At 47.2% G+C, this 20,303-nt stretch overlaps 1 protein-coding gene across 1 annotated transcript in view; it reads right to left on the bottom strand.

The window, feature by feature from the left end:
• Positions 1-20,303, bottom strand: part of lrrk1 (leucine-rich repeat kinase 1) — a gene marked incomplete at both ends in the record, with an annotated part of 39,639 nt that continues 19,336 nt past the window's right edge. Inside the window, 15 exons of the mRNA XM_080844135.1 lie at positions 1-178; positions 1,995-2,096; positions 2,419-3,317; positions 4,819-4,935; positions 5,259-5,376; positions 6,579-6,730; positions 7,248-7,442; positions 8,781-9,058; positions 9,294-9,491; positions 12,166-12,335; positions 14,057-14,315; positions 18,204-18,343; positions 18,872-19,041; positions 19,356-19,527; positions 19,804-20,080. Coding sequence (XP_080700261.1) covers positions 1-178; positions 1,995-2,096; positions 2,419-3,317; positions 4,819-4,935; positions 5,259-5,376; positions 6,579-6,730; positions 7,248-7,442; positions 8,781-9,058; positions 9,294-9,491; positions 12,166-12,335; positions 14,057-14,315; positions 18,204-18,343; positions 18,872-19,041; positions 19,356-19,527; positions 19,804-20,080 — 3,425 coding nt within the window. The remainder of the gene's footprint in view (positions 179-1,994; positions 2,097-2,418; positions 3,318-4,818; positions 4,936-5,258; positions 5,377-6,578; positions 6,731-7,247; positions 7,443-8,780; positions 9,059-9,293; positions 9,492-12,165; positions 12,336-14,056; positions 14,316-18,203; positions 18,344-18,871; positions 19,042-19,355; positions 19,528-19,803; positions 20,081-20,303) is intronic.

Below are 20,303 nucleotides of genomic sequence, written 5' to 3'. Positions count from 1 at the left end.
CTACCTTCTTTTTCGCATGCTGGTCTCCAGGCTTCCCAGCTTCTCGTAGGACTGGTAGAAGACTTCAAGCTCTCTGGCTCCCCAGCCCCTCCAGACAGCCAGGCACCACTCCATGTTTTCGTTGCGAAAGCCACACACAACAGTGTCCTTTGCAACCAGCGCTGCCTCTACCAGGGTTCTAGAAGAGAGAGAGATGGAGAGAGGGAGAGTGTGTGTCAGAGAGGGAGAGTGTAAACCAGGGCATATCTTTATCCGTACAACTAAATGTGTAGACTCTTCCTAGAAATGTTTTGACTTTTTCAGAGAAGCTTTTCCCTCGAAGGGCAGTGAGGCCACTAAATGTACTGCTTCTCAGACTTACAGCTGCCCTTGAAAAGAGGGGAGGATTATTCGGTTTCATGAATGCATGACAAATGAACGCAGCTGCCTGGGCTTTGTAATTATTTCTGTTAGTACATATGTAATTGTTAAAATACCTGGCGGCATCCAACATACACCTGACACAGAGCTTAGCACTTTACGTGCTGCACATATAGCAAATATAGTCTTTCAAGCTGATCAATTTGGGTGGCCTTGATGGTTTTATTGGAAATCTGTGTTCAAAGTTTCTATTAAACAATAGTATTTGAATAAATATAAATATGCTCCCTGTGGTGACTGTACATTCTAAATTCCGTGATTTTACATGGAAATATATACTTAAAATCTTACTAAAGTAATTAAATCACATCTTATTGTGCGATTTATTAGTTAATTTCGATCGACAGTTCTACTGCACACCATTAAGTCAGACATGTGTACATGCGAATTCATGGTTTATCCTTTTAAGCACATTGTTGGCTGTTTGAGGTCAATACAGGTTTTGCTCCTGAACATTTCAAGATGAAGCAATGCAATGTCCCATATGGTCATTATGGAAGATAAAGACTTTCCCGGTTGCCAGGATTGCTCTCCATCTCAGAGAGCGAGAGAGAGAGAGAGAGAGAGAGAGAGAGAGACTGACCCCCATAATGACCCTTGGGAGGCTGTGCCCATGACACAGGTGTGTGGTGAAATATGGGGGTCTGTGAGGGGGCGGGGGAGCTGCCCTGTGTGGCCTTTTACTGCCTGCTCCCGTATGAAACGGCAGCACCTCTGAGCCTCCACCACCAGGCCTCTCCCAGGAGGAGAACAGCTGGCTGCAGCTTTTACAGAAATAATGACAGAGCGGGGAGAACCCGTTAACCGCATGATGAATGATCCCTCTGTGCTTTATTGAGGCTGAATCAGCAAATTAATATCTACCCCCGTTTCTTTCCCTCTTGCGCAGTATGGTCTGAGAGAGCGGGCTGAGCGGAGCTTTAAGAAAGGCGTTTCACAGACTTGCAGCACATTGAGGCCAAGCAGGAAGGAAGGGGCACTGACCGTGCGCACGAACATGCTCGGCTGTGGCGCAATAGTGGAAATGTCACAGAGCTGAGTGTTTGACATTAGCACGGCAAGAGGTCTTTTAACTGTCCTACATTTCAAGTGATGTGATTACTCCTGAATCCATTTGCTCCACATTCCAGTCCTTGTGGATTAGGCTGTAAAAAAAACAACACTGTGAGCAAGAGAGGCCACCCATGAGACCAACCCTTGCCCTTACTTACACACTCAGGAGCCCGGATCCTATACAACCCCCTTTTCCCCACCTGACACCACCCCCCCACCACCCCCCCCTCTCCTCACACACTACATACCACACACACACATCATGCAGGTTTAGGGCTGATTATGCTAAAAAAAGGGCTGACACACAAATCCCCATCTAATTGTGCTTCAGGTGCCTGGCAGAGCAGCTTGTGTGGTGAAAACCCATGCTTGCCCTGGCTCCATTAACCCGGGAGACTTATCTGCTGGGCAGCTGCCTGAGGGCCACATCCTCCCCCACAGAGGGAGGGCAAGAGAAAGAGGAGTGAGAGGGACAGGGGACAGAAGCAGAGAGGCAAAGGGAGAGAAGGAGAAGAGCTCACCCATGTTGCGGTGTTCCTGGGGCACTGAGCACGGCGATGACCCGGCCTCTAAGCAGGCCACCATTCTCCTGCACCTCGATCACCATGATGTCCCCTCCACGCCTGTCATACACCCACACACACCCACACACACACACACACACACCCACACACACACACACACACACACACACACACACACACACACACACACACACACACACACACACACACACACACACAACAATTCATCAACCACATTCCATCCAGCTCAGTTTCACTTAATATTCTTTCAGCACAATCCCCAACTAATAAGAGCCAGCTGTGTTACTCCACAGGTCCTTTCTCTGGTCCAGTCCATTAAGTGAATATTTGTACCGGCTAGCTGTGACTGTATTTTGACCCTTAGACTGAAGTGTTAACGGTGAGGACTGTGTATGATTACCTGGGGACCCACACTGTGTCGCTAACAGGCAGTACGGTGAGGGCCTGTAGGTGGGGAGGGGAGTGGTTCTGGGTGGGGGGCTCCGGTGTCTCGGTGACGGGGGAGGGGACAGTGGAGGTGTCCTCGGTGTCGGTGGAGAAGGGCATGCTGGAGGTGCTGGCCAGCGAGCTCAGGGCGCCAGAGCTAGAGCGCTCCAGTAGCTCCGCGTCCCCATCCCTCTCCAGAGGCTCCGAGAAGAAGCCGGACGTGGAAACGGAGCAGTAATCCGTCAACGAGTCGTCCCTGCGGAGGATCTGCGTCCCAGCATCCTCGCTGTGCATGACCACTACGGGGTCACCCTCACCGGGCTTCTCCTCTTCTTCTTCCTCTTCATCTTCCTCTTCCCCTGAGCTGTCCCTGTACAAGGCCGGGCGAGGCGGGGCCACTGTCCTCCCAGCTGGCCTTTGGATGGGGAAAACATCCCGGAGGGGGTTGGCGTCTCCGCAGTGGTAGCTGGCGCAGAGCTGGTAGCTGCTAGCGTGGTACATGAGCAGCGTGTTGGTGAGGTCGTCCAGGCACCAGACAGCCTCGTCCCCCCAGCAGCTGGGGGAGCAGACCAGAGACGTCACGCTGGACGGGGGGCGGTAGGGGTCCAGCCGGCGGGTGGCCTGCAGGCTGGGGCACTTGATCACCAGGACACCCGGGCCGTTGGAGTACCAGAGCTCCGAGCCACTGCGCACCTGGGCCATGCAGCGCACCGGGTAGGGATTCTGCCGGGGGTCATCGTCCCTCAGGCCGAACTCGGACTTGTTGAGGGAGTGGGAGCAGAGGTACGTCTCCCCGTCGGTCGGCATGTCATCCACCAGCGTGTGCACGGACACCAGGCCATCGGCCATGCCTACAAACACCAACGGGAGTGTCTACGTCGAGGCAGGGAGTGAGTGTGAGAGAGAGAGAGGTAGAGAGAGAGAGAGAGAGAGAGAGAGAGAGAGAGAGAGGTAGAGAGGGAGAGAGAGAGAGAGAGAGGCAGAGAGAGAGAGAGAAGAATTCAGTTAAGTTCGCCAGTTTGACATTTATTAAGATTTATTCATAGTTTGCTAACTATTACTATTACAAACAGTGTCAGGGTTTCTGCCTTGTGTGTTCTATGCCTATGTACACACATCAAAAGCCTGAAGTCACTCAGCTGGCTCAAAGTTTACACAATTTTACACACAGTACAAGAAATGTAATCATCATATCCACTGTGCAAACATTTACATGAGCTAGTGAAAACAAATTTACACATGCATGACACAACATTACATGATATTGCAGGGCTCGCGACAACCACAGACTATACATGGAAAAGATGTTTTGAGTGTTACCATCCTGTTATACAGTGAGTGTCTTTCCATACATATCCCTTTTAAATGGTGGTCTCAGCGTAGGAGAAACATTTGGGATTGTGTCATGTCACCTGAAGCACAGCTCTCACCCTCTATGGCCTCCCCCCTATCAACGCATCAACTATCAGGCCTTGGGCTTTATGGCTCTCCTGGACCTTGGCTGACATCTCTACCTCTGCCAGTGACTGACTTTAATGAATCAAAGCCCCCTCGGACAGGGACAACATCAAAGAGCCGCGGGTCAGGCGTAAGTGTATGTTTACGGAAGACGGATCGCGGGCAGAGCTCGAGCTCTGTCATTGTGTCAGCGCTGCAGGTTGTGCAGGAGACATCCGTCTTTGTGCGGGAGAGGAGAAACACCTGGAGCCTCTAATGGCAGGGACTTCAAAAGGAGAAGAAGGCTGAAGGGGGGAGAGCGGGAGGGGGGTGGCCTTGCAGGCAAATTTCCTGTGGCACCTCATAAAAAAGACGACTTTCCCACAGTGGCGGATTAAAGGTGGGGATGTTTGACCACAGATGAATTGTGGCTGCTGAGTCACAAAGGAGTCAGATCATAAACGTTTACCCACAAAAGAGGCTGAGCAAACACCAAGCACACTTGTCAAACGACATATTTGGAAATGCAATTGCTGAGCAAACAACTCATCCTAGTTAAGATATTTCAACGACGACATGCAGAAAGAAGGGCAAGTAACTATTAAATAACTAGTAAAGAGACCACTTGTCACACAGAAATAGGGTCAATACAAACGGAATCTTTGTATCTACAATACTACGGTACACTTAATCTGCCTGATCTGATTCTTAACCCTCCCTTTCTTTCTCCTCCTTTCCCTTCTGACCCCCCTCTCAGCTGACTCCAAGTAGATGACAAGCTAGCCCCCCCCCCCCCCCCCCCCCTCCCCCCAGCTGACGTTGTCAAGGTTACTTTCTGTTAACACGGAGTTTATCTTGCCATTCAAATCCAATTTCAAAACAGCAGGAATTGACCCAAAGTGCTTTATTGGTAAAAAAAAGGAGCATATTTTTGTACCTCTTTTTGGGCAGGTACAAGGAAGAGACAGGTGACCACGGCGGGGAAGGAGAGGCGCTTCTGGGGCTGGCTGAGGGGACACATCTCCTTCAGACTGTAGATCAGCACCTCCTGGTCCTGGGAGAACACAACAATGCCCACACATCCTTTCACTGACTTCATAGACTTTAAACTTTCACAAGGCCCAATAATGCTGTGAAATCACGTCAAATCCACATCTACGTTACATAGCCCTTGACTGAAAACAGCCTCGTCTGCCCAAAACCACCATCATGCTGAGGTGCACGTTTGGAGCTGCTTTGCTAGCCAAAACATTCCTCCACATATATCCCTCAACAAGGTTTCCAGGGTAACATTCCTACAGAGGGGAAATATAAACTCGGTGAAGGAGGGGTGAGAGTGGGGGGGGGGGGGTGTTTCTTCCCTTCCCAGATGCCTACCTCAGTCGCCGTCCACAGAGTGTTCTCCATCTTCATTTGACAACTGAGCCTCGTTCCTGGGCAGGGCATTCGTTTCACTTCCACTTGACCTTTGGCTAGATTCACCACAGTGTAGTTTCTACAGCAGGCAACAGGCATGACCACACAGACATTCAAATGACAGATCACTGGACAACTCTCACTCAGAGTTGGCACCTTACCCTCGACCCCTTACACTGGTCAGTCTTGTTGACCTTTGAACAGGTTGCCACGGGAACGCTTACATAAAGGAAAAGGTTTTAAAAAGGAAATTAGTCTGAATAGCACTCGTGGGAATGGTTGTGGAGGTGGTGTGTACCACAGGAAATTGCACTTTGATTGTACTTGCTGATTACCTCCTTCTCTTGTGAAAAACCAATGTGCATTTACATATCACTACTACAGTCTATCGCTCTCATTGTTCTAGTCCCTGTTGACCATGTTTATTGACTGAAGAGTCTATCATGGCTTTAAGGACACTAAAAATGACGCCAGCTGTAACTCAGACAAAACTGTCATTCTACTGCTCCTCCTTATGTAGAGTGGGCATTACACCTGGTCAGCTGTAGCTTTGGTGTCGACGTTTGGCAGGGAGGTTGGCTGTAGCCGTAATTGCAAACACCTGTGCTGCAAGATAAAAGGCGTTTTTTTTATTATGTCGAAATTATCTCAGAGCACCTACGTGCTGCGCAGTGAGAACAAAATAGCAATTACTCATGCCACCTGGGAGTAATCTGCCCAGATCTGCCGCAGACCACCTCTATTCATCATCCACCAGCACCCGCGTGTACCATCAGCTTACACACAGCCTGCAAGTGTCTTCTGAATTCCAACGGCAGACAAAACGCCACTGATAGTACTACATGAGCATATATAGACAGTGCCGTTGCTCCACAATTCATATTGCAATAGTTCCACTGCACAGGGCATTGTTCCTGTGTGGAGATTAGCGAGAGATTCGTGTAAGAAGGGGACAGGGTTAAATAAACACGCCTCAGACGTCTGTGTCGGAAACAGAACGCATGACGGGTCTCATCCCTCAGTGAGAAATGATTCCAGTTTACATGTTTAGCCCCACAAGTAATCTATTACACAGCCAAATCCTACTTTAGGAGGTAATTGTACAGGAAACCAGTGCAATATGTTGTGGTATTGGTAGTTAAGGCATGATGACATCAGTGTTTGTTGCTCAAACATAACAGAACTAACAGCTGTTTTGCTGGTACACATCTGAAAGACACCTGTATATTCTCTCTTTTTATCATAAACACCCACAACACACACACACAAACACACACTCACCTGTCGTCCATCTCCCCATCCCAGAAGACTGCGCTGTGGCCCTGCTGTGTGGACAGGAAGAGCTGGCGGTGGCTCTCGCAGGCCAGCAGGTACCTGCAGCAGGGGAAGCTGGGTTCCTGCATGTGTCTCAGCAGCGGCATGGCCAGAGGACGCTGTCACAGCGCAACACACGTCAGCTTCACAGCAGCACAGCAACACTATCCCAATTAGCAACATCACTGGCTACAGAAGTGAAGTGGAGACTCACATGGGATCTTTTTAAAAAGCTGCAATTAAGTAACACCTATTAAAGAATTTCTGCCATCTAGGCATTTAACACAGTCTGCTTGTAAAATGAGTTGGTTTGTGTCTGGCTTCTCGGGGGAAAGTGTGTTTTTATGGTCATGCCTTTTGTGCGTGTAATAGATTCATCACTGGTGCCTCACTAAATTCTCCTTCATCTATCATGACTGCATAATGTGGTCATTACCGGTCCTGGGCATTCATTTACTTGACAGAGGCGGTGACAATTTACAGCTGTGAGATACATACATTAACTGCAGTAAATGACTAATGGTTGCCCCAGAGCTGACAAGAGCCATATTACAGGTATGTAGGCCGATAGGTTTTACAGTGAAAGGGCCTCACAACCTCAGGCCGTCCCTGATGCCATACAGAGCCTTCTCTCACCTTCTCTGGTTTGGTGTCCCAGCACTCCAGCATGAGTGCCTGCAGACAGTAGAACTGCACCTCCTCCGGGCTGCCCAGCACGGGCCGGATGCCCTTGGAGAGCTTTTTGGCAATCTGCAGCTGATGGTGCCCGAGTGCAGGCCGGAGACCCGACAGCAGCTCGTACAGAACCATGCCGTAGGAGAACATATCGACCTGAAGGAGGATGAAAGAGAAGAGAGAGAGAGAGAGAGAGACAGAGACAGAGACAGAGACAGAGAGAGAGAGAGAGAGAGAGGGAAAAGGGGGGCAGAGAGGAAATGAGTCAGTAAGGCAAAAAGGGGGAGACCTACATTAGTAGTTCCTGGAACACACGACTCAACATTGCACAGGGGGCTTGATATGATGAAGGATATTATGCCAATGGTTATGCAATGGAAAAGTGACCGAATAGAAACAGAGCACTCCTGTATTGGCACCCTCTCCCATCTATGAATGGACATGCAGTCTGCTGAATGATTCTCGTACACCGCTGGGTTATTTTTAGAAACAACAAACCCACCAAAAATACACTAAAACAAATCTGCCTTTGGACCACTGTGGTTTGCTGAAGTCATGGTGGCGGAAAACTCCATCACTATCAAAGCATGTGAAACATGCAGGAAATCTAAGGTTGGGTCAACAGCCTGCCTGGGAGAGGTTATCATTACATTCATATAAGGCAGGCTTCCTTCTCCACTCTCATTCCAGCCGTAACACTCACTCACACCGGAGCCTTGACCACAATCAGCCCATACCAAGGGGCCAGGGCCAGTGGGAAAGTTAACCTATTGACACAGGAGGAATTATTTGGCCCATAACATCTCTGTGCAGAGCTTTCACTGTGCAGGCAGTCTGAAATTTGGAAGATTTAGATGCCAGTAAAAAAGCCCATGCTGAGCTGGTGGAGCGCCGAGTCCAACTTCATAAGGCCGACATACAGAGGAGGGAGGGAGGGAGGGAGGCAGCCCTCCTCATGTTCTCCTCGTTTGAGTCGGGGCTGGGGATCTGAGTCAGCACTGGCCGCAATATACGTTTTACCAGTTAAACAAGAGACATGACACACGTACAATAGGGTCTTATGCCGTGGAACAAAGACGTCATTAAGAAAAAAAGGGAGGGACAAGAAGACAGTGCACAGTGCTGAGAGTGATGAGCAATCACCACAGGGACTCACCCAGTATACCACAACAAGGAGACTACAAAGACAACTTTGCAGTAAATGTCTTGTGCAGTCTAGCTCTGAGGTTGAGTCTCAGAGCAGAGCATTCATTATGACACTAACACAGACACTTTCATGTCAAGAGGTTGTTCTCAACTCTGTGAGAATACTAATCTTTACCACACCCCTTTTTGTTCAAACCCACTGAAAAAAAGAACATTTTCAAAAGATCTAGTAAGATTAAATTTAAGCAGTATGTGTTAAAGGTCAGACTGAACAGCAGTGTGTAAAGCTCAGGGTTTTGAAAGGTATTGCCTGAGGAATTACAACGAGGTGACTGTCAGGGTCAGTACCTTTTCATCGTAGACTATCCCTGGTCTGATCTCTGGGGCCTGGTACCCTGGCGTTCCCTCCACCCCCAGGGCCCCCTCATGGAACGACTGCCGTGATATTCCGTAATCGGAGAGCTTGAAGTTCACCGGATCACACACTTCCAGTGACCACACTAGGATGTTGTCAGACTTGAGGTCGCAGAAGATGATGTTCTTCCTGTGCAGGTAGGCCAGCCCCACCGCGATCTGATAGGCCGCCTTGAAGGTCAGCATGTGGCCCAGGGGCATGTACTGAGAGCCTGGGCAGAGACGGAGGAAGCCACAGTTGAAAAGCACGAACCACTGAGCACAGAAATGATGCACAACTAGCACGGCCAGTGGAGGAGAACCGACCGGCCTGCTTAAATAAGCACACGCTACGCTTTATGGAAAGACAGTGTAACAGTGTATAAGAAGCTAGCTATACTTGCTACGTCTGGTAGCACTGACTCTAAGACGGCATGCTTGGATTTGCAGCGGGAGACAGGTGCCTACCTTTGGTCCGCTCCTCCAGAACCGTGTTGAGGCTGCCCAGCGGAGCCAGCTGCAGGGCGAAACAGAGGGGGTGGATGCTGATTCCCACAAGGGGCACGATGCACGGATGCTGCAGTGAGTGCAGCATGCTCGCCTCCTGCCTGAACTCGGAGAAGCTCCGCGAGGCATCCATCGACTGCAGATGCTTCAACATAGTGTCTAAGAGAGCACACAGAGAGAGAGAGAGCGAGAGAGAGAGAGAGAGAGAGAGAGAAGAGGCAAAGAGAGAAAGGTATAAAGAGTGAGGGAGTTATGTTGTGTGTACATGGAACATGGACAACAGTATGCCTCAGAGAGAGAAAGTGAGACAGAAAGAGAGAAGGAGAGAATAGAGTGGAGAGGGAAAGAGTGAACAGAAATAGAGAGGATGTACTCAGGTGACCTTGAACCAGAAAGAACACTTCCCGAAATGGCACTTTCCCTCTCGTGTTGTTATGTCATCTGATCAATACGCTCTTCCAGACTCTCTTGCCCGAGGCAATCGACAGTCAGCGGAGCCAGCAGGTAGACAATCAAGGCAAGGGCATCTGCTCTCTCCGCAATGAGTCAATCAGTCACGACCCACTCAGTCCCTGGGCTCAAAATGGAACCCTTTTCCAATCTCAAGCCTGGCCTTTGGCAAACACCGCTCTCTGATTTACGGTCCAGGCGATTTTAACGATTTGGTTACCGAGAGGTGCTTACCTCACGCTGCGCAGAGGTCACGCGTTGCAGTAATAAACTCTAATGAGCGGTATTTTGTTTCGGCCCCGCTGCGCGAGAGCCGTATACCGCCACTGCGCTCGGCTCTGCGTAGCGCACGTTGGCTCGGGGTAATTAAGTTTGAACAGAGGCGCCAGTCAGGTTCGCCCGGGGCTACTGTACTTTCCCCCATCCTGGCCTCGGCCCTTGACCTCAGACATGAAAGATGGAGACGGTGTGAATTGTCGAAGGTTCGATTTATGGTCTCACTCTAAACAAGATGCAACAGTTAACAGACAACACTACTGTGTGTCTTTCCCTTTAAAAGCTGTCCTCAACCCTGTCCCGTCCCAAAGACCTTCCTGACTAATGCTGCTTCTGCTCTGATCAGCAAACCTAAGGTTGAGTCAGGTTATGAGGAAGTGTGGCTCTGCTGCAGCCTCTGCGTCAATCTTGAGTCACAGGAAGAAATTACTTGCTGTTGATTGACATGTGGAAAATGTATGTGGTATATCAGAGACTGGTTTTCTGTACAATGTGAGAGAGGTAATAAAGCCTCTGATCGTCTTCTTCTGAAGAAGCCAACACTCACTCATGTTTGAGGCTTCAGGCAATTCACGGGTGACAGGGAAGGTTACCAAAGGCCATACTCCTTCTCACCACAGCAGGCCACTCACGTGGGGCCGTACACATTTATAGAACAACGACATCCAAAATTACCCTCTATAACAAAAGCGTCTACAATACAATGATAATATTACATTTTTTACAATTCACTACCACAGTTCTATGATTCTACAACTGCTTGTTTTTGAATAGCTGTGTGGTAAAGTCCCAAAAATGGGCTGTGGAAGTAACAAAAACAAGAACTTTCAATCAGCAAAAAAGGGGCATTCTCTCAACAGGGACCTAGTCCCTCAAATCCCTAGAGAAAGATAGATAGAGAGAGAGAGAGAGATTACCTGCGGTCAAAATGAAACACTTGACCTTGTTCTTCAGTGGTAAAAACCTACACTTTGTAGCGTGCAGACATTGCAACGCATGCACAAAATTCAACAATGTGTGATAACTTTTAAGATCCACCCCCCACCCCGGTATCAGAGAAAATTCTGCAGACTTAGCAGAGTAGCCAAGCCACCCTAAAAATCTTTAACAGCACCATAGCAAGGCCGGCATACATGGCCCCATGCCTTAAACTATGAATGATAAAACAGAAACAGTAAACAACCCCTTCATAGCCCATCAAGAGGAATGGCATTTAAGATCTTTTCCTGGGAACGAGAGGCTGGCTGTTGGCGGAATGAAAAGGAGGAAATGAAGGTCGACAGACTGTTATGACTTGCAGACCATGAAACAGCTCGGAGAGAGGCATTAGAAGATCTCTAACTGTCTAATTACCTGCACACTGACGTCACCTAAGTGGAATGATATGGAGATGGCCGGCTGCTGCCGCGCACACGACGCATTATATTTCCGTGTCTTTTTGAGGGGCTGGGAGGTTTATGAGGGATGACAACGAAATGCAGAAGCCTTCATTAATGCAGACCAGCGACAGCACATCTTGGCACGACGTGAGAAGCATCGGCGAGGACATGGAGCAGACCTCGCAGCCATCTCTGTCTGTTAAATCTCATCAACCCCAGCGAAGAAGTGCTGAGTGGGCACTCTTCGACCTCATCGGTTGACAACATCCTCTTTAATGAATCCCCCACCCCGTGTAATCTGGCCAGCGAACTCAACAAACTTCTGTAAACAAACAAGAGAAGGACTTTTGCAAACTACAGAGCTGTGTGTCTGACCTCGTCTCAAAGGATTAGTTTCATTTCGATGACAAATAGCAGCAATTTGGGGATAACTGCATGCAGTTACACCACATGTGTTAGTATCAGTGGTTAAACACTACTACACATCCTTGAGCACTTTAAGTGATATCCAGGCAGCCGTGTAGATGCTTTGGAGATACGGTAAACAGGCCAGTAAATCCAGTGAGGATTAAGGCCCATCTTCTCTACTGATCCTGGGAACGATGTCCTTCACAGAGGGCCGTAGCTGAAATGCTGCTATAAAACACTTGGCCATATGGTGGTGACTGACCATCGACCTCATCAGGATGTCATGCTGTGTGTGTGTGTGTGTTGGGGGGGGGGCTTACCTGTGTCACTGCAGAAGGATTGCTGACGGCACTTCTTGAAGTGAAACCGTTTGATGGCGACAGGCTGACCCCTGTATTTGGCCCTGTAGATGACGGTGCCACTGCCCCCCTGGCCCAGGATGTCCTTCTCATCCTCGCTGTAGTCCAGCTCACTCTTCTCCAGAAACAGCCTGCAACATAGATATAACAATAACATACATACATAAAACAATGACATAAATAGATATAACAATGACATAAGCACAAAGCATTAGCTGCTCAAAAATATCACGCCACCCTCTGTGCCCAAAACATGCTTTGTATGCAAATAATGTGGTTTTGTAATGACACACATCCGTCCCACACACTGCGCTGCTGCCAGCACACATAACCAAATGTAACGTGACATACTGCTCACGTGTCAAACACACTCTGGTCTTGTCTCATGTGTTCCGGAAATTTCCCTCCACAACAGCATATGGTTCATATGTGCTCCGCACAAAGACGTGTCTCTAATCTAAATTTCGGTGTATAGTGTGCTTCCCGGCAGTAGACAACATATGCATCACATGTGTGTATAGCAAAGCTCAGCATATCCTACAGGCACATTCTATGGTTTGGCTACATATTCATTCTGGCATGTCCTTATCGTTAACTCCATCCTCTGTCCGCTATGATCCCGCTCCCTCCCGACTTAGCTCTTTCATCCCGGATTTTATATGAAGGAGGGATAATAAACACCTCTGTTATTGTGGCCTGCAATAGATTTGTGCCTAAGTTTGGAGTGAAGCCAATCCTAACAGTGTTCAGTTTATCATTCATTCTTTCGTACTTTTGTAGGAAAAGTAATGTGTGTAAAAAAGCTAAGGAAATATTTGTGTGTGTGTGTGTGTGGGGGGGGGGGGGGGGGGAGGGTTTAGTTCTACGAACGCTTTTAAAGGGTTTTAGCTTAGTCACTTGTCCACAGGCCCATAGTGTGTAATCACTGTATCTGTGGTTTGTGATGCAACGCTATTCATCAGACTTCTTCCTTGTTCTTTGTATCTTTGCATGTGGAAACAGAACCCTTGTGTGAGAAAAGCAAACATCAGATTTTTTCCCTTGTATATTTGCATGTGTAAACTGAACTTTTGTGTGAGACAGTCCAAATATGTCCAAACCCATCTCCTGTCTGATAATGTAAACAGGGACATCAGCCTTTTCTCACAGCAAGCTATAGCAAGCATTCAAAACAAGCAGAGATGTTCACAAGCACTTATTGTGAGATGATTATATACCACTCGTGCCTCAGTCCCTTGCCACTCCATGGCCAAGGCCACAAGAATCCCGCAGAACGGATCGCTGCAGGCCTTGTATGCCAGAAGTGTGACACAAAGTTGACATTGGCTGTTGGAGATAATCTAAATAACTTCCATATGAGCAAGGCCCATGACTCACCATGGAACGGCTCTCTGTCAAGTAAAATCCTGTGGCTGATAAGGGTTGAGGTGCCATTCGACTGAGTGCGGTGTGTGTGCATTCTTGTATGCGTGTGAGTGTGTGTGATAAAAACTTGTGTTATGTGTGAGTGTTATGAGTAAGTGTGTGCAATAAGTGCTTGCATGTGTGTGTGAGTATGTGTGTACATGTAAGTCTGTGCATGTTTGTGAGCATGATAGAGATAGAGTATGTAGGTGTGCGCAAGTGTGAACATGTGTATATGTGTGTGTATTTGTGCATGCATGTGAGTTTGTGTGTGCATGACAGTGTGTGTGTGTGTGCATGCGAGTATGTGTATGTGTATTTGGTATGAATGCGAGTTTGTGTGTGCATGAGAGAGTGCGTATGTTTGTGTGTGTGTGTGAGTGTATGTGTGTGTGTGTGTGTGTGTGAGTGTATGTGTGTGTGTGTGTGTGTGTGTGCGCGTTCATACCGTGAGGGGAAGTCGGTCATGAAGAGCTCAGGCACCAGCTCCTGCAGAGGCACGGGCTCGCTGGGGTGGTTAGGACACACGATGTGCTCCTTGTCCACAGCCGCCAGCACGCAGTCCTCCATGTTGAAATAGTGGACAGCACCGGCGGGACCAGGCTCGGCCGGGTGGGGCTCGCTCTGCCGCGCCACGGTGGCACAGCCCGGGCAGGGAGCGTACTGCTCTATGAGCCGAGTGCCGTCACTCTCACTCGCCGTCAGCGCTGCAGAAGGGAGAACACGGCGTTGGTCGAGTTGTTCAATAAACACAATCATGCCACAGAAATAAACACAAACACATGCGCCACAAAAATAAACATAAACACACTCCACATAAAGTAAAACACACAAACAAAAAGACCAGTAAATATACACTCACACAGACGAGTCAAGTGAGGCACATGAACCAAACACAGGCACAGGCACAGGCACACACACACACACATATTGACACACACACACACACACACACACACACATTGACACACACACACACACACACACACACACACACACACATTGACACACACACACACAGTAAACTAATACACACAGAAATTCACATGGACATGTGCAGGCACACAGACATGGAATTCTCTCACACCGAGATGAAAGGGAGATTAACAAGAAGTCATCATGAGTGTGAACCATGCCGGTGATGGCATGAGCTGGCTCAGGTGTGCTAATACTGTCTGTCTGTCTGTCTGTCTGTCTGTCTGTCTGTCTGTCTGTCTGTCTGTCTGTCTGCCTGAGACGCTGGCCAGTCAAAGAGCAGGAACACTGGAGCACACCTGCTGAGATAACTACAGGGTGAGTCAACCTTCATATGAGCCCTCCTGTGTGTGTCTGTGTGTGTGTGTGTGTGTGTGTGTCTGTCTGTGTGTATGTGTGTGTGTGTATATGTGTGTGTGTGTGTGTGTGTGTGTGTGTGTGTGTGTGTGTGTGTGTGTGTTAGGGGTGTAAATCACACCCATCATGGCGATTCGATTCAGTATCGATTTCCAGACCCAACGATTCGATTATTTTCGATACTCATGAATACACCACGATACGATTCGATTTCGATTCGATTCGATTAATTTGTTCTTTTTTTTACCTTACAGGCTAGACAATGTTTCAGATTTGAAATAAATCAATGAAAGCTGTTATATCGTTATGCATTTTATTTGAGAAACAACAGCCAATAACAGAAGCAGAAAAGTTGTACTCCACCTAGGCCTATGACAACCTCATTCACTGAAAAATAATAATGCCCCTGTTATAGATTCTGAAAGGCCATGCATCAAAAAGTACTGTACAAAGTACAAAGTGTTAAGTAACAAAAATAGGCCTATACCGCATTCACTATAGAATAACAATACTCAACAAAATCAGTGCAAAAGTGCACTAGCAGCAAACGGTAACAAATAATAGGCCTGTAGTTAATTCAATTTAAAATGACAATGCTCCACAAAATCAGTGCAATGAGTGCAAATGTGCACTAGTAGCAGCAAATGGTAACAAAAAATACCCCTGTAGGCCTACTTCATTCACTATAAAATAAAAATACTCATCAAAGTGCACTAGCAACAAAAAGTAAAAAAAAAAAAAAAAAAAAATTTTTTTTTTTTTTTTTTTTTTTTAGATCGATACTCTTGCGGACGTGTCGATGCATCGTATCGTCGGCTGTTGGATCGATGCATCGATGCAAAACGATTCTTTTTTACACCCCTAGTGTGTGTGTTCATCAGTTGTATGTGTGTGTGTCAGTTTGGTCAGTCCCCTTCAGGTATCTACAGTGGTATGCAAAGGTTTGGGCACCCCCGGTCAACATTTCAGTCACTGTGAATAGTGAGTAGAAGATGAACTGACAAACTGATCTCCAAAGGCATAAAGTTAAATCAAGATAAGTGTACTGTTTTTGTTTTGAAAAAAGGCCACTTACTTTTACCAAGCTATCTTAATTAGCTTGTTAGAGCTATGCCTTGTTCACAATCATGGTTAGGAAAGGCCAGGTGATGCAAAATTTAAAGCTCTGTAAATACTATGACTCCTCAAACCTTGTCCCAACAATCAGCAGCCATGCAGTCCCCTGACCTAAATAACATCACAAATCTGTGGATAGACCTCAAAAGAAGAATCTTCACAGGAAGAATGGGTGAAAATCCCCCCAAGCAAGAATTGAAAGGCTTTTTGCTTGTTTTGCTTGTTGCCATGTGTTACCAATACAAGTATATTTTCTGCCCTCTCATCAACAGCAAATTATGACAAAAGAAGAGAGCATGTTGTGTGGGATGCATGGCTGAATGGGGGAATGACAAACATAAGCTGCACCCCTGTTGTAGTGATCTATTGACTACTACAAATTGTCACAAGGTGATGTTCATCACAATTAGTCATGGCATTTGATGGTATATACATTCATACGACAAGGTTAAACCTTTTTCCTTTTCTTTTCTCCTTTTGTGAAGCCCCGTTGTCTTGAGAGGGCAGATGACGTGAGAACCACCTACACGCAGAGGGTAGAGTCCCAGGAGCTCTTGAGAGGTCATTACTCTCTTGAGGTGACAGGGATGTCATCTTTTGTTTTCATGGACATTGTGAGTGAGGACATCACCAGCGATGGCTCAGAATGATAACTCCTTAGTTACATAAAGAGAGACACAGCCCAAGGTGAAACCGCAAGACAATCAGGGTTCAGATGTAGAACCAACTACATCTGTATTAGGATCAATGCCAACGTATACAGGGGCTCATATAGGAGGTTTCCCCATGCTCTTAAGACACCTGGCTGAAACTCAAATCCCATTTCTCCTTGAATCGGCTTAGAATCTTGTTATGCATCAATACTCCTTCTTCCTCCCTGCTCATTCTTCTCGAGAAAACACTAATCCCTCCAACTGCTCAGGTTGTCCTCAGCCCCATTCAAGGTTGAGTAACCAATCTAGCCTCCTGGCTGGCAGTAACTGAGATTGCTGTAATATTTGCTGTAATATTTTATGTAACACCTCTAACGTCTTGCACTGAACCAAGGGTGTTGTCTTTTTCAAGTAATCAACATTATACACAGTGACAAGTCCTTCCTCTCCAGTTTCTCTAAAGTCACCTCCTCTTCATCTTCACAGAGGTAGACTTAGCTGCTCAGCCCTTACTGAAGCAAACCTGAGGCACCAGAAGCCCAAGACCACATTCTTCAAAAAGCATTTTGTTTCAAGAGAGAGACACAGCGAGCACGCAAGAGAGAGAGACAGAGAGAGAGAGAGAGAGAGAGAGAGAGAGAGAGAGAGAGAGAGAGAGAGAGAGAGACTATAAGAACCTCTGGTAAAAAATGATTTACAGTAAACTGACAGTTCTCTTTCATTACACTGGCTACACCAGTACACTCCCCATCATTAGCCTTGCATGACACCTAATCTAGCCCTAAACCAATTCATCATCCACTTTCTTCACATTTCTGGCTCTTGCACAACGGTGATGAACTCCCTTCTCTTAAGCTCCTCCAGCAGAAATGTGGACTCGTGGCACCTACTACGTTATATTCCTCTTTTGCAGGAAGTGAGCTTCCTAATATCCCTTCTCCCCACTGCACCATTCACTGATATAACAAAACCAGCCCTTTCAAATGTGTCAACCCACTGGGCCACAACACTTTTCTCTTGCTGTTTTGCCCGCTCCACTTCTTCTTTCACACACTATCTCTCTGTCTCTCTTCCTCACAACATATCTGCCGATCTCATCCATCACTACTATTCGGCGTAATCCAATCACACGTCCGTCAGACCGCTTTCCCTCTGCACCAGCAGCCTCCTAGCGAAATCTCTTCACTACAGGTCTGCTCACGACTTCAAAATGACCTTGTCATTTAAGGAAATCCATGAAACAAATCACTGCTCATTGTCTTCTCTCATCTTGACTGCTAATAGATATACACACTGTGTTACAGATATGATGTGCATCCTTCACAGGGCGGGAGGATGCCCCTACCACTACACCAAACAGAAAACTGTTCTGTTCTGTTATTCTGTTATATAACAGGTTATAGAAATAAATGTTGAGCCACTGAAACCATGTTGAATGAACATGAATGTGCAGATTTTCCCTAGAACGGGTTTAAGAGGGTGTTGGTGCCTCACCAGGAAACCACTGTTCTATGAGGGCGTTGACATGGTCAGTGATGAAGGCCATGGCTGAGAAGTCCCTCATCTCCGACTGACAGATGATCTTAATGCCCCCACTCTTCTTTCTCTTCCAGTTCAGGTCAGATGATTCCACGCTGCAGGGTGAGACAGCGAGAGAGAAAAGGTGTGCATAAGCGTGCCTGTGGGTGTGTGCCTATGTGTGTGTGAACAGCCTTAATCTCCCAACGCCTCATTTCCCTCTGCACACCAGAGATGTGTTCATACTTCAGTGGGCCTCTCTTCCCACGCCTATCATCAACATTCGCACGGCCCAGGGCTTTCACACACACACACACACACACACAGTCCTGATGTTACGTGGAAAAACTCTCCTGAACTGTTGCCAGTGTGCCAAACACTACAGGGTACCAATTTTCGAAATGAAACTGTTATGTCTTCAAAATGGTTAATGAAATGTTAAATATATAAGTATGCAGCCATGCAAAGAATCATAACTTAAGCAGTGATGATTCACTGATGATGATTTGGCAAGCAGTTACTTTCCTCCATAAGCATTCCTCCGAGGGTCTAATTTATGCTAATTATTGTTCACTGTGTTACAATAGATCCTGTTTGGACGGATAAAAGGTAATTCAATTTTGGGCATTTAAAACTATAGTTACCTTAGGTATCCTCCGTCAAAGGTCACCTGGAGTCCTTCTTTCCAGTAGATTGTCTGGTTCCGTCGGACACGGAAAGTGCTGCAGCGGTTCCGTTGCTGGTTCCCAGCAAAACTGTAAATGACTGTGCTTCTGTTCCTGTGGCTTTTTGGATTCTTTTTGTTCTCAAATGCCTGTGAAGTGTGACAACAAAACATTTTGACCCACATTTTCATTACATCTGATTTCGACACAGTTACATAAGATATAAATATAACCTCCACAAGCAGATAAGGATAATCATATTGGTCATGTGGTCACCAGAGCTACAACCACATACAATTTCACATTCTGTGGCTATGGGTCTGCATGCTAAATTGTGGTTGTTAGTACATTAAATTACATGAAGCATGTAAATGGCCTGAGGATTTACGATGACTGGCTGGACCTGGCAGCCTCAAACTAAATACTGAGTGGTGTTGCCATGTGTTTCTGTGGATGTTCGCACCTGCAGGTCCATCTCAGTCAAGCTGATCAGCATCCTGGCAATGAAGCGCTCCCAGAATCCAGCTGGCACAAAGCTCATCTTGAAGTGCCGCTGGATGGTGTTGTGGGTTTGCAGGCGGAAGCCATGGATATCCATGGCAGGCTTGGCAGGGAGAAGGTGGGGGAGCAGATAGCTGCAGTATGCAAGACAGGTGGAGGGCATTAGGCAAGAGTGTAGTTTGGTCTGGTCTGGTCATAAAGATGAACATCATAAGGTGCTATTTTGACCTCGTTTGTGAGAATGAGATTAGATTTGTTTTCAGACCATTATGATTCTATGATATGTTTTAAAGTTTGAATCCATGCCAATGGCCTGAGATGGACACATGCCTCTCTTTCTGCTGAGCAGGTATCAAGATTATGCCTGATTTTAGCATGTACATGGGTGGTCCACAGTGAAGGTTTCTCACCTGTTGTTGGCCACAGGCAGCGCTATCTCAAACTTGGCCAGGAACTGGAAGTACTGCTCCTCCGTCTGCTGGGTGAAGCCCGTGCCCACCAACAGCATGCGCAGGTCCTCGGCCAGGATCACACCGTTGCGGGCCACGGAGCGCGAGCTCTTCAGGCGGACGATGCGCTCCAGGCACTCGGATAGCCACACCGCGTCCAGGAAGTAGAGCTTGCACAGGCCGTGAGAGGTGTCGGGGAAGTGCAACAAGGTGCCCGTTTCAATCAAGAAGCTGATGGCTGTGGGGTAGAGATGGAGCATGTGACTGACATCGTCGGCATGTGCACATTTCATCGTCACTCTTCGCACACGTCAGTGTAACATTAGCGTGTACAAAGACCATGTAGGATGGGTTCAGATTTAAGCCCAGTTTTGTATGCTCTTCTCCAAGTTATTATCTCAATTCATTGTCTGTCTGTCAAAAACACTTACACCATACACTTTGCCGCATTTAAAAATGTT

The sequence above is a fragment of the Sprattus sprattus genome (genome assembly GCF_963457725.1).
Source record: "Sprattus sprattus genome assembly, chromosome: 8".
Taxonomy (NCBI): Eukaryota; Metazoa; Chordata; class Actinopteri; order Clupeiformes; family Clupeidae; genus Sprattus; species Sprattus sprattus.
Note: the sequence above shows the minus strand (reverse complement) of the source record. Positions and strands in the feature narration are given on the sequence as shown.